General features: G+C 42.8%; 1 protein-coding gene across 1 annotated transcript in view; it reads right to left on the bottom strand.

Annotated features, from left to right (window-relative positions):
* atrn (attractin) overlaps positions 1-14,655 on the bottom strand; it is a 171,090-nt gene that overhangs the window by 51,144 nt on the left and 105,291 nt on the right. The window contains exon 25 of the mRNA XM_042343754.1: positions 4,909-4,970. Coding sequence (XP_042199688.1) covers positions 4,909-4,970 — 62 coding nt within the window. The remainder of the gene's footprint in view (positions 1-4,908; positions 4,971-14,655) is intronic.

Raw genomic sequence — 14,655 nt, forward strand, 5'->3', positions numbered from 1 at the left:
GATTGAGGGGCCAGGAGCCGACAGTCAGCCCCAGGTGAGCGCCTTGTGAGACAGATAAGGCGTCTTCACCCAGAACATTTTAACAACAACTTGTATTTATATAGAGCCCCTCATACTCCCGGTCGCCTGACAGTGGCGGAGGATGACACTGAGCCGGGGTGAGGGGGAGAGGTGACTGTAAACACGGTCAAAGAGGAATTCAAGCACGACCTGAAGATAGGGAAGGAGAGGGAAAGGTGGAGAGATTGAGGGGCGTAGTGGCTGAAAGCCGACCCACCGATGTTGGAACGAAGGGCATGAGGGACAAGCAGGAAGCCAGAGCCAGTCAAGAGGAGGCATCGGGTAGTGGATTTTAAGATGAAATCCTGGAGTCTATAATTTTGAAGGAGGTACCCGTTACTCACTAAACATTTTAGATCTCTGGGGAAAACGGTAGCAGATTGCGGGAAAAATGGAACCAGATCCATAACTGAAAACTGAGTGCAGACTGTAACAGGTACAGGCAGCTTTAAGTGAAAACAGTGTTTTTTCAAACACCATACCGTCTCTGGTAAATGAAAGCTGTTTATCATGGCAGACACCATCCCAGCTCAGCAAAGCCCCGTTTGTCTCCCGCGCACACGGCAAGCTGACAGCTCTATTAAATTGGAAGAATCCGTCTGATGTATCAAGGGGAGGGAAAGGAGTCACAAAAAAAAACGTGCACCTGGAAGAGAGGAATCTCGTGAAAGTACTTATTCCTGCCCCTCTTCTGATTGAAGGTAGTTTCGGCCACAAAATACACAGTCGATTCACTTTAGAGTACATTCTGTGAAGTGCTTTGGGACATTTGAACGACATAAGGTAATCTCAGAACAATGCTTTCAGTTGCACAAAGACAGTAGAAAAAGAGGACACAGGTTTGGAGCTGCGAAGAGCAATTGCAGGAAAGATATCAGTAAGTTTTCCTGTATCTGCAGGGTAATTAATGACGAACAGGTTGCCAGGAAGGGTGGGTGAGGCCAGGATGTTGGGACACATCTAGGGGAATAAGAATTTCCAAGGCGAATGAAAATCAAAATCTATCCAGTTCACCTTCCACGATCCAGGACATGTCGTGTCCCAAACTATATATCGTTTCCTGAGATATTATTTTTCAACAGAAATAATAATTCTAACAGAGGGAAGGGAAAGCCAACCCTTCAAGTCTCTTCATAACTGAAGGCTGTCAACATTGAAGCATAAAAATTGACAGTGAGAAGACCGTTTGACCCACTTGACCCATGATACTGAATGCTGACTCACTGAACAGCAGTCGTTTCAGTGCTATTGCTGCAGTCCTTCCGCCTTGTCCCCTCCCCTGCCACCTTCAAGACCCTCGTCTTCGACCTTGCCTTTGATCTCCCTGCTTCCCCCTGTGCCCTCCAACCTCACCCGACCCCCAGCTCGAGTACAATACTCTGTCTGTTCCGCGCAGCGCCTTGGGACGTCCTCCTGACATGAAAGGCGCTTTACAAATGTAATTTTGCTGTTATATTCACCTGCCCTTTCAATAGAGGGGCTTGAAGGGCTTATGAGGATAGAGTGGAGGGGTGTAGTGCGGGAGTGGGGTTGCAGGGGGTGAGGGTGAATTGATCTGCTTGCTCTGTGAGTCTCTGAGGACCTGTTGGGCCAAAAGGCCTCCTTCTACTTTGTAGATTTCTATGTTTCCATGTTTCCCCTTACCGCATAAAATTTCTGGTAGATTTATATTGCACCTATTCTACTGCGATTACATCTGTCCTATAATGGGATGCCTAAAAATGTGCGCATTGCTCTAATTGTGGCCAAGCTAAGTTCTTGCACAAGTTGTGCCTGCTTTAATATTACTTCAAAAGTATTTCTTCATTTTGCTTTTAACTGCAGTGCAGGAGTCATAAATCTTGATTATTACAGCCTCATGCAGCAAATTACCAGAAGCCTTGAAATTCCAACCCGGCTTACCCTGGAACGTTATTCCGTCTTAAACATTTGAGATTGTGCAGAACTGTGAAAAATTCTTCAAATTCATTTGCAGGTTTTTTTAATATAGGAGCTGTAGAATGGTGGCTTTGAAATGAAAGTTGAATTTGAGACTGCCCCACAATTCAGCGCCACCGTAAATTTTTAATGACAAAAATGATCCTAGGGGCGAAAATCGTGTGGAATTTTGGTATTTTCATCAACACACATAGAATGCTTGTTGGACATATACCAATATATTCATCAAACAGCCTTTAGGTTCAGGCAGCAATTTTGGCCGCTCTCCAAAAGTCCAAAAGCTAATCTCTCTGTGAGTCCTATAGCATAGTGGTTAGACCACTCGGCTCGCAGGCGGGAGGACCAATACCCGGGCAGGGCAAAACCTAAGGCAAGTTTCCTTAAGCCATACACCTCTGTTTACCTAGCAGTAACTAGGAACCCGGTTGTTAGTTGATTGGCAGATCACTTTCCGGGGGTCACTCAACCTATGACTGTTCGTGGGAAACTGCTGTGTGCAATTGGCTGTCGCATTTCACCCATAAGAATACAGTCAATTCACTTTAGAATATATTCTGTGAAGCGCATTGAGATATCTCAATGATGTGATAAGGCATTATATCCAACGCAAGGCTTATTATTATTATCTCCCCAGTTCCACCATCCACAAGGTCAAACTAATCCAAAACTCCGCTGCCCATGTCCTCATCTGCACCAAACCCTGCACAATCCCTAGCTCTGAAAGGATCAATTTCAAGATGATTGCCCTTTCTTCATGACCTAGCATCTCTCTATCTCCTGGCCTGCTTGTAATCCCATTCCTCTGCGTCCCCTATACAATTAGCTAACACAGGCCTGCTGCTGTGTTTCTTCACTATCGGTAGCCATGCCTTCAATCACTGCACTCCCTACATCTGCCTCAAACCCTTTAAATCCCACCTGAAGATCGACATCTTCGACCACACCTATAGTCACCTCCCCTCCTCTTGCTCGGTATCCAACCCCGTCACTGTCCAACGGTTTGAAACACGAACTTGCATGGAAGGTGCTCTATAAAGGTAAGGTGTGCGTGGATCTGAAGCACAGACTTGCATTTTTCTCCTCACACTGGTCCAGTTTGGCCGACTGTATCATTCGCCTAGAAATTACACACTTTACAGCAAATCCTGTAAAGTGCTCAGAGGCATCAATCTGATGTCAAAGCGCTGTATTAAATGTAAGGATCATTTTTGTACTCTTTCAGGTTATTACTTCCAAGTTTAAAAACATCTGTAAAAGAACACTAGACAAAAAAATATTTCAAAGCCTCTGGACCCCTCTGTATGTGGTAGTGCTCTGCCACAGGAAAGACCTGTTTGATTTATGTGTCTGTTATTGGTTGCGGTTGCTAGTGGCCTCTATGGTGGTCCTTCGCAGGTCTGGAATAGTCTTCGGTTTTTTTTAGGGTTATTTTCTTTGACGTGCTTAGTTTCGTTTTTTTGTTTTTTCTGATTTTTCGTTTTTTACCCTGACATTTCTTGTTTTTATGAATTTTGCTCGGTCATGACCAATTGAACCCTTGAGGGCTTATAATGGATTTGTTTTTGTTTTTTGTCAAACCTTAGGTAAGTTTCCTTACGTTTTATGGGATATGGGGCAAAGGCAGGTATTTGCAATTGAGTTACAGATCAGCCATGATCTAATAGAATGACAGAACAGGCTCAAGGGTTTGAATGGCTTACTCCTGATTCTATATTCCTACTCCACACACCGTTGTTTACCTAGCAGTAAGTAGGAACCCGGTTGTTAGTCGTTGGCAGATCACTTTACGGGGGTAACAAATCCCTCCAAATTGATCACTTAATCCACGACTATGTGTGGGACACTGCTGTGTGCAATTGCCTGCCGTGCTTCACCCACATAATACACAGTCAATCCACTTTACAATATACAGTGGAAGCCGCTTTAGCTGGATAATAATAATAATAATAATCCTTGCATTTGATATAGCGCTTTTCACGTCGGGAGGACGTCCCAAAGCGCTTCACAGAACACACTGTAAAGTGAATTGACTGTATATTTGTGGGCGAACGCGGCAGCCAATTGCGCACAGCAATGTCCCACAAACAGTCATGGATTGAAAATGACCAATTTATTATTGTTTTTGGTTTTGGAGGGATTATTATTAGGCTCTGTGTGGAGTAAGGAAACTTGCCCAAGGTTTCGCCCTCTGCCTGGAATTGAACTCACGTCTCTCGCTTGCAAAGCGAGTGCTCTAACCACTGAGCTACAGGACTCCACAAATGGATGCTGGTTAACTTCAGGTGCCGGATAATCGGACAAAACACCCAGTTCCGATTGTTTGTATTCTTACCAATCGGGACCAATTCTTACCAATTGTATTCTTACCAATTGCTTTAAATATGCTGGTTAATTCGAGACAAAATGCTCGCTGGTTGCTGTTGCTTCTACTCACTCGCCACAAGTGGCTCGAGGATGCAGTTGGGAGGAGCCAAATTGCAATTGATTGACAGCGGATTCCAGCCATTGACAATCGACTCTGGGCTGTCAATCAGTGGGGGGGCGGACCAATGGGAAGAAACCAAGGAGGGAATGGGAGGAGTCAAATCATGATTGATTGACAGCTGGAGCCGCTTGTGAATGGGTAGATAACCCATCCAATCACAAAAGCTGTCGATCACCTCGGAGCCGCCGCTAATTAGTCCCCTTCCCATCCAATGGGTAACGGCAATGGGAGGGAGGCGGTGCCACTGCTCTTCTACTGGGCGGAAGGAGGCAATGGTATTTTGGTTAATTTTGGCAATGGTTAACCTCGGAAGCCGCTTTAGTCGAACAAAGCAACCGGCCCCAATGTGTCCGGCTTAACCGGCTTCCACTGTATACACACACACACACATATATATATAGCACTAATTTCAAGCTTCAACTCACCTGAAAAACGTGACAAAGAATTGCACCAGATCCATTAAGTTATTGTGCTGAGAAAAGGCGATCTGCAAAACAACAACAACAACAAATTACATTTATATAGCGTCCTTCACGCTGCATGTAACACCTTGGGATGCAAGGTTTGTCTCCTATACATAACCGCACGTGGAGACTCAAGTAAAAGTTGGCCAGTTGATCTTGGGCTGAAGTCAAGGTCTCATGTTAGTGTGAAGGGTGGGGGGGAGGGGATTTCCTGGAGGATGTTATGTGGGAGGCACTTTTCTGGTGTTGAGTGCCATTTACGCTTTCCCTTTCGAGCATTGTTCAATCCTACTGCATAAGGATGTTGTTTCAATACAGCGCTTGAGGAAGCACTGCATTATCAGAGGTGCCGCCCTTCCAACAAGACAATAATTTAAAGGAAATGTTTTATATCTTAAAAATACAGTACAGTAGTAATTGATTATTCTATTATTGCTGATAGTAGACTATGTACTTCTGAATTTTTATCACCATTTTTACACAGCATTTAAGTAATGTATTCACTGTTGAATGTAAAGAGGTGCTTCTTCCTAATTTATAATTTTGCAAAAAAAGAATAATTTTAAATACAATTTCAAGGTGTGAGCTGATTCTCTTCATCTATAACATTTCTCCACAGGAAATGGAATGAACACTTTGTGGGAAATAACTTCTCTTTCATTTAAAAGAAAATTATTTCTATACTTAGGAATACATTGGAGTCCTGTAGCTCAGTGGTTAGAGCACTCGCTTTGCAAGTGAGAGACCTGAGTTCAGTTCCAGGCAGAGGGCGAAACCTTGGGCAAGTTTCCTTACTCCACACAGAGCCTAATAATAATCCCTCCAAAAAACAAAACAATAATAAATTGGTCATTTTCAATCTATGACTGTTTGTGGGACATTGCTGTGCGCAATTGGCTGCCGCGTTTGCCCACAAATATATAGTCAATTCACTTTACAGTGTGTTCTGTGAAGCGCTTTGGGACGTCCTCCCGACGTGAAAAGCGCTATATCAAATGCAAGGATTATTATTATTAATAAACTAAGGTTTCTTCAGCCAGTTCAGGTACATGTTAAAGATCCAGCAATGCTATTTAAAAAGCGAAGAGAGTTTCACTCGGTGTCCTGCCTGACAATGCCCCCAAAAAGTGATCATTCACTTTTTGTGGGATACTGTTGCACACAAATTAGCTGCTGTGTTCACCTAAAATACCATGTTTCACAGTAAAATCCTGTGAAGCTCTTCGAGACCCACAGTGCAGTGGTTAGAGCACTTGCCTCGCAAGCAAGAGGACCCAGGCTCAATTCCTAAGCAGGGAGAAACCTTAGGTAAGTTTTCTTACTCCACAGGCTTCTGTTTAACTAGCATTAAGTAGGACCCCGGTTGATTAGTCAATTGGCAGATTGCTTTCTGGGGATAATAATCCTTCAAAAAACAATTTGGTCACTCAATCCACGACTGTTTGCGGGACACTGCTGTGGGCAATTACCCGCCACGTTTCGCCCACAAAATACAGTCAATCCACTTCACAATATATTCTGTGAAGCACTTTGCGATGTCTCAACGATGTGATAAGGCCATATATCAAATATAAGGATTCTTCTTCTTCTTATTGAGTCACCAAAGTTATTGAATTACCAAAAGTTTTGAGCGGATATCAAAGGGTTAAGGGGACTGGGGGAGTACAAAGATGGCTTGTGTGCAGAATTCTCCCACTTCCAATTAAAATTCATCAGATAAAACAGAACCCAGCAATGCGAGAATTTAATGCTGTGGAAAACGGTTATAATCGTGACATTTAGCTAAATATAATGCTTCGATGGTTTAAAACAAAGCCATGAATCAAATGACTGAAGGTCTTACCTCCTTGAAACGCACACAAGCCAGTTTTACAGAGGAGTAGATTTAACCGCTTCCCACTGTCGTTCAAAACTTAGAGACTTGGTGAAAAATCTCCCCATTACCATTCCTCCAAGGCAACCCAAAGTTTCCAACTGTTATTCAACGATTTACATCAAGTGCAGTAAAGAGACCGCAGATATAGAAAAATATGGATATGGTAAAAGATCCCAATGACATTCATTGTAACTTGTATCCCAAACCAGCTCTCTGAGAGTGTTTCAAAAACATTTCTGAGCCCAATTTCAGAGCAGGACTGATATGTATCTCATCGGCTGGAAATGAGGGATAGCAAATGGCCAGCTGGAAAATATTTTTTTAAAAATTTGTCAGGCAAACTAACAACAGTGGTAAAAAAGGAAGTGCTGGACAGAGTGGCCAGCAAAAATTGCAACCTTTCCAGGAATTAGGAAAGGCACATCCTTTCTGCAAACTTCCCGTTTCCTTTCCCGGAGATTCCGTTCCTCGCAGTGGTAGGTTAACCCTTCTGTTTCAAAGCGTTAACTCTTGCAAAGCGTACCCAACGCTTGCTGGCAATTTGAAAAGAGGGCACAACTAAGCCCCATTTTATATATGTATGTATATATATATATATATAATTGTGCAGTTCTGTAGCATATTGGTTAGAGCACTCGCCTCGCAAGCGAGAAGACCTGGGTTCGAATCCCGAGGGGAGGGGAAACCAAATCTCAGCATGTTGCCTGACTCCACTAGCCTAGCAGTAAGTAGGAATGCACGTGTTAGTCGATTGGCGGATCGCTTTTCCAGAGGTAATAATCCTTTCAAAAAAATTAAATAAAAATATTAGTTGAGCCTGTTTGTGGGACACTGCTGTGTGCAATTGGCTGCTGTGTTTCGCCCACAAAATATTAAGTCAATTCACTTTACAGTATATTCTGTGAAGTGCTTTGGGATGTGTTGAAGATGTGATAAGGCTCTATATCAAATGTAAGGATTATTATTATTAATAGTAATAATAATGCTAATATTTGATGCAGCGCCTTGCACTTCGGGAGGACATCTCAAAGCGCTTCACAGTAAGGTGTAGTGACTGTGCTCTTCTCCCTCTCCCAGAGAGGGAGAAGAGCACAGACACAGGATTCATAAAACCTTTTCAACATAAAACATTTGAAGGATTCGATAAGGTGGATGTTGGTGGGCTGCTTCCACTTGTTGAAAAGAGATGTTTAAGGGGGGACCTAGTTGAAGTGCTTAAAATTGTAAAAGGGTTTGATAAGGTTAACATAAATAGGTTGTTTCCACTGGTTGGGGAGTCCGTAACCAGGAGACGCAAGTATAAGATAGTCACTTGTGAATCTAACAGAGAATTTAGGAGGAGCTACACGCAGAGGCTAGTGAGATTGTGGAACTCACTGCCTGAAGCAGTGGTTGAATCAGAGAGTGTAGATACATTCAAGAGGAAGCTAGGAATGGAACGAAAGGGTGAAAACTCATGTGGAGTATAAACACCGGCATGGAATTGGTTCGGCTGAGTCGTCTATTTCAATGCTGTACATTCTTTGTAACTTGAGGCCTTAAATATAAAATAAACGCAAGCAGATTTAATAGGGAGTTAAGGAGGAACTTCTTCACTCAGAGGTGGTGAGAGTGTAGAACTCACTGCCGGGAGCTGTGGTTGAAATAAAAAGCATCAACGTACTTAAGAAGAATTTGATGCATCCATGAGGAGAGAGGGAATAGTAGGCGTGGATTATTAGCATCGGCACAGACTTCAGCCCAAATGGCCCATTTCTATGTTGTAATGTCTATGTAACTACCATCTTTTCTTGCACGTTTTACTGAATCTTGTTTGGATGGGGAAAGGAGGTGAATGAAGAGAAAGAGCAGGGAGGGAGAGAATGCTTGTGTGTCTATTCTCTTAGTGTCCACATTGACGACATTTATAATAATGAGGAAGGATAGTTTTTNACCCGATGGTTGTTACCATTTGGAATGCACTGCCTGAAAGGGCGGTGGAAACAGATTTGATAGTAGCTTTCAAAAGGGAATTGGATAGGTGATTGAAAAGGAAAAATTTGCCGGACTATGGGGTAAGAATGGGGGAGTGGGACTAGTTGGATAGCTCCTTTAAAGACCTGGCACAGGCACAATGGGCTGAATGGCCTCCTTCTGTGCTGTACAATTGTATGATTCTAACACAAAAACAGCTTGCACATATATAGCACCCTCCACGCAGGGTAGCATCTCAGAGTGCTTAAGGGTGGCAGAACCCAACTGCAATAGCTCCAATTAATGCTGCAGCTAATGTCCACTAATGTACTGAACTTAGTGATAAAGAGGAAAAGAAAACGGCCCCACATTACATGACTTCATGAGGTTTCAGCAATAAACGTGGGTAGTCTGGTTTGAATTAAGCTGATGTACGCCTGGGTTTTCACGTCAGCGGGTTAATTTAATCATCTGATCGTGAAACTGTTGCAAAGATTGCAACGTGCAGCAGAGAGCAAGAAATAGGAAACCTGTGATTTGCTCCTTTAAAAAAATAATAATCTTTGTATGTTCGAAGCAAGTCTCAACATGTGCTTCACATTTACTGTAAATTGTAGTGACTATTTACTTTGTAGGAGAACGCAGAAGCCAATTTGCGCACAGCAGCGTCCCATGAAATAGCCATGAAGTTAATGACCAATTTTATCTGGGGATTGTTGACCAGGACCCAGGATGGGAAACTCCTTTCACTTTTGAAATAGTGACAAATGTCCATCAGAACAGGCAAGTGAGACCTCGGTTAACGCCTCATCTGATGCACTCTACCTGCACACCCCCACCCGTCTCCCGGCACTGCCCTGAAGTGTCATTTTAGACTATGTGAGTTCAAATTACCGACGTGGGGATTGAACCCAAAACCTTCTGACTCAGAGGCAAGAGTCCGACTGACTGAGGTAAAACATTTCTCTCTTCGAACAAAATTGTATTCTGCCCTCCATGCCTTGCTGACAGACCAGGCTGGCTAGTCTCCAATCAATAGTGCCTTGGAATACTGTGGACCCATCAGGATTATTGAGATGATAAAAAATATGGACTGGTTGGTAGATCAATAACATAAGAGAATGAACTTATAATAATAATATAACAATAAACGTTGCATTTGATATAGCATGCCATTGAGACGTCTCAAAGCGCTTCAAGGAAAATATGGCAAAGTGAGTTGACTGTATATCTTGTGGGCGAAACACTGCAGCCAATTGGACACAGCAGTGTCACACAAACAATTGTGGATTGAGAGACCAGTTTTTTTTAAAAAGGAATTATTACCCCGGAAAGCGATCCGCCAATCCACTAACAACCAGGTTCCTATTTACTGCTAGATAAACAGATTCGTGTGGATTAAGGAAACTTGGTTAAGGTTTTCAATCCAGGTCCTCTTGCTTGCGATGTGAGTGCTCTGACCAATATGTTGCAGGACTTAAAGTTGATCACAAAGGAAATTAAAAAGAGGGAGCTCTTTGATGAAGCAGATTATTTTTAAAAAGAATTGGCAGATGTTTGCAATAGGAACATGACAGGGTGTGAAGAGCATGGAGGTAACTCATGTGGAGAGCAACACTAGGGCAGAATTGATCATCCATTTCTGTATTGTATCCATTTCTGTGGTTTTAAAGTGATGGGAGTTATTAATCAGAAAGGAAGTAGATTATCGATAAGAAATGGCAGCCAGCAAGAGTTCAAAACGGGTAGGGCTTGTCTGACCAATCTCATTGACTTTTTTGAGCAGGTGAGAGCACAAATCAACCATGGGAAGTCATATGATGTAAAAAGGCATTTGACAAAGTACTCCTGAAAGACTCCTTCACAAACTGTAGTCGCTGAGTATCAACAACAATAATAATAATCCTTGCATATGAAAAAGTGCCTTATCAGGGGCAAGACATTGATATGGATTCAGTTTGAAAGGAAGCAGAAGGTCTTTGTTAAGGGAGGTGGGTCAAAATAGGGTCTGTACTGGACACCGCCCGTTCCTCATATATGTTAATGACCTGGATTCACAGAACCAGTAGTTACATTTACGGATGACACCAATTTGGGGGGAACTGTGGAATCAGATGAGACAGCAAAGACACTACAAAGAGCGCTTGCATGTCCTTTGTAACTGGCAAATTAAGTTTAATACTGATAATAAACGCAAGGTACTGCATATAGGATCCAAGAATAGGAAATACTATTACTCCATAAATGGGATTGAATTTGCCAAACGGGAACCTGAAAGATCTATGATTGTTAGTTGACTCAACGCTCTATATAAAAACAATGTGAGACAGAAATAAATAAGGGAAACAGGACCCTGGTCTGCATTGCCCTGGTCTCCAGTTCCCCAGATGCCATACAGGCTGTATAATGCTCTGAACAGGCCACACCTAGAGTACTGCTTATTGTTAGGTCACTGTGACATATGGGAGCTGCCCAGGACCAAGAGGCATTGCAGAGGAGAATAACAAGGATGATCCCCAATGTTAGAGGAATAAGCTATGAGCAAAATTGGACAAGCCAGGGCTCTTCAGAAAAATCTTGAGAAAATATGTCATTATAGAGAGATGTATAAAATTTTAAATGAGATTGAAAAAGTAAACGCAGAATAGTTTAGGATGCATCAAGACAGAAGAACAGGAGGGCACAGGTTTAGAGTTGCAAAGGTACAATTTCAGCACAGATTCCAGGAAGTGTTTCTTTACCCAGAGAGTAATCAACGACTGGAACCGGTTTACCACGAAGAGTGTTGACACAGGGATTCATTTAAAAAGCAGCACAATACTGTGATGCGATGGGACAGTACTCTGGAGGAATGAGGTTAGATGGTCCTAAAGTACTTCTTCATTCATGCTAACCTTGTGACTAAGAGAGCAGTCGCCAAAACAAACACTGGTAAGGATTGGCAGAGTGTGGAGAGCAATTAACATGAAGAAACAAATTTGGGACATGAGAGACTAGAATTTCATAATACATAATCTGTCAACTTGCCCACAAAATAGTCAATTCACATTATAGTACATTCTGTGAAACGCTTTGAGACGTCTCAATGATGTGATAAGGCGCTATATCAAGTGCAAGGATTATTTTATCTCCTTGGTGCTTTCTCCTCTGTTACCTGAGCCCCACTCAAGCTTGAATCCCAAGCTAATGTAAGGAGCTAGAACAGCACATCCTGTCAAAACTGAGCCACAACTCTCCAACCTGGTCTTTTACCATAGAAAGGCTTATACACGGCTGGTGATTCAGGAATGCAAGTAAGATATCTTACTACCTTGTAAAGTTCAATCTCTACCGCAAATTGTAGTGAGTTCTTTCTAACTTTTGTTCCCCTCCGTTTCAGAATCACAGCCAAAGCCAGCAAGTTAGGTTGTGGCTATAACATGTTAAATCAGTCAGTTCACAGAAGCAGCAAAAGCTTTTCAGTCGGCACTCAAAGTTAAGAGCAGATTTGGGTTTGAGAGCTGTACACAAAGAATCGTGCCAGAAACACAGTTCCAGCCCAGTTCAACAAGTTTCAAACAAGAGCAGCAAAACCTCAGCAGGAAAAATATTAACAAACTTGCAGAGCGAAGACAAAGGCATCCATTTACAAAATACTAGCCGGTCAGTAAACCCAGCGTTTGCTAATTTCTCTATTCTTTTCAAAAATGGTATCGTCAAAGATACATAGCATTACCTCGCTGGTGTTTATGAAAAGACTCCTGATCTGCCACAAAAGAACACTCCCTGGAGTGAAATCTCCAGCTTTGAGATTACAGGAAACAACCCTTTCCAAATTTTTCCCAAAGGGAACGAAGGAAATGGTTAAGAGTTTGGAGGCTGGGGGAAGGGAACGTAAATACCTTGGAAGCAACGCCAAAAACAACAAGAGCTAGACCAGATACTGCAAGGATTGCTTGATCTGCTTTAAACGGCAGAGCTGTGAAGTTTAACGTTACCAGTGTCTCTGCAAAGCGCTGCATGAAAGGCACTGTACGAGTGCCAGCGGTTGGACACATGTTACCTTGGCCACTGGCTTGATCCGGTTGATTTGCCACAACCGTGAATCAAACAGTGTCACTGCAATCAATGAGCAGACATGCCAGTAACTGGCCAAGACATTGAGGGAAGCTCCCTTAATAATAACCTTTGCATTTGATATAGCTCCTTATCACATTGTTGGGACGTCTTAAACCGCTTCACAGAATATATTGTAAAGTGGCTAGACTGCATATTTTGTGGGCAAAACGCAGCAGCCAATTGTTCACAGCCGTGTCCCACAAACACTCGTGGATTAAGTGACTTTTTTTTAAGGGTTTATTACCCCGGAAAGGGATCCGCCAATCAACTAATAACTAGGTTCCTACTTACTGCTAAATACACAGATGCTTAACCTGTCTGAGGTTCCGTTTTCCCTCCCCCCGAGAATCTAACCCAGGTACTCTCTCTTGCGAGGCAAATGATTTAACCAATGTGCTTATAGGACTCCACAAGGAAGGGGAAAAAAAGACCTTCACAGAAGTGGACACATTTACAAATAGCGCGGCGGTAAGAAGGGGAAAGACTCTATCAGATTATAAACACACGAAAAATGGCCAGTGCTGACAATAAATTCCACCTTCCTTATCTTCCTGCAATTTTTTTTGACTGAATTTAGAACTTTTTTAGTGCGGTTCTCAAGAGTACAAGTCCTTCCAACCCCTGCGCATGCTACAAGCATCGACAATCTTCATAAACTAACAAGAGATTACCGCAGTCAGCAATTGGTCAGTAGTCAGTCAGTAATTGAATCAAAGACAACCTCTGTACAAGGTTAGAATTGAGTCTCTAACTTAAGAGACTAATGACTTAGAGACTAACTAGAGGCTGTGCCATTCAAGGAAGGATGGTAGGGGTAAGGGAAGAGACATACACCTCCCCTTTAAGAAAGTTTTTGCCTCACGTGACTTCCCAACAACGGTGCACACACAGTCTGGTTCCCTGGCATCACTTGGTTAGTTCTGACCTACATTAATTTTAGAATTGTGAACACTCCCAGCAAGGGCCTCCAAGAGGGTCGATAATGTGGGGAAGGAGCTCAGTGAATGCAACAGAGTCTTGTCAGTTGAAGAATGAAGATCCCACGGGTAGTCGATCAGTCTTCTTCATTCTTCACGCTCTCGGCACGTGCACGCACTCAGAGCAAGGGGTATCACATAGGCTCCAGTCGAAGGCAAGCTGGGAGAAGCATGCCGAATGGCCCAAACCCCAGCCGTCGGAGTAATACATCCGTCAGATGAGATGTTAAACCAAAGTCCCGCCTATTCCTGTTCAGGCTGACATTAAGATCCCTTGGCAGGATTCAAAAAGTTCCTCCCTGGGGCCCGACTAAACAATGCCCGAGATGGAACTGGTCACACACTTCACTGTTTGTACAATATTGTTGTGTGCAAATTCACTGTTGAGTTTATTGGTGCCGCGTTTCACCCACAAAATACACAGTATATTCTGTGAAGTACTTTGAGACGTCTCAAAGATGTGCTAAGGCGCTATATCAAATGCAAGAATTATTATTTATTATCTGCAGAATACAGTCGCTCTACTTAACAATTAAATCTGTGAAGTGCTTCAAGATGTCCTAATGTGAAAGGCATTATCTCAAATGCAAGTATTATTATTATTAGCATTAGAATTACCACAGGGCAGGGGTAGGATGGCTGAAAGCCCACCCATTGATTGTTGAGCTGGGGACACAAAGCAAATCTATACTCATGGAGTGTCAGGTCAATAAATTTGAAGGACGCCACAGAGCTAGAGTGGGGAGAGATCGTGTAAGGATTTCTAGGTGAAAGTAAAGATCTTGAATTCTATCCTCTGAGGGA

The sequence above is a fragment of the Callorhinchus milii genome, unplaced genomic scaffold (genome assembly GCF_018977255.1).
Source record: "Callorhinchus milii isolate IMCB2004 unplaced genomic scaffold, IMCB_Cmil_1.0 Scaffold1, whole genome shotgun sequence".
NCBI lineage: Eukaryota > Metazoa > Chordata > Chondrichthyes > Chimaeriformes > Callorhinchidae > Callorhinchus > Callorhinchus milii.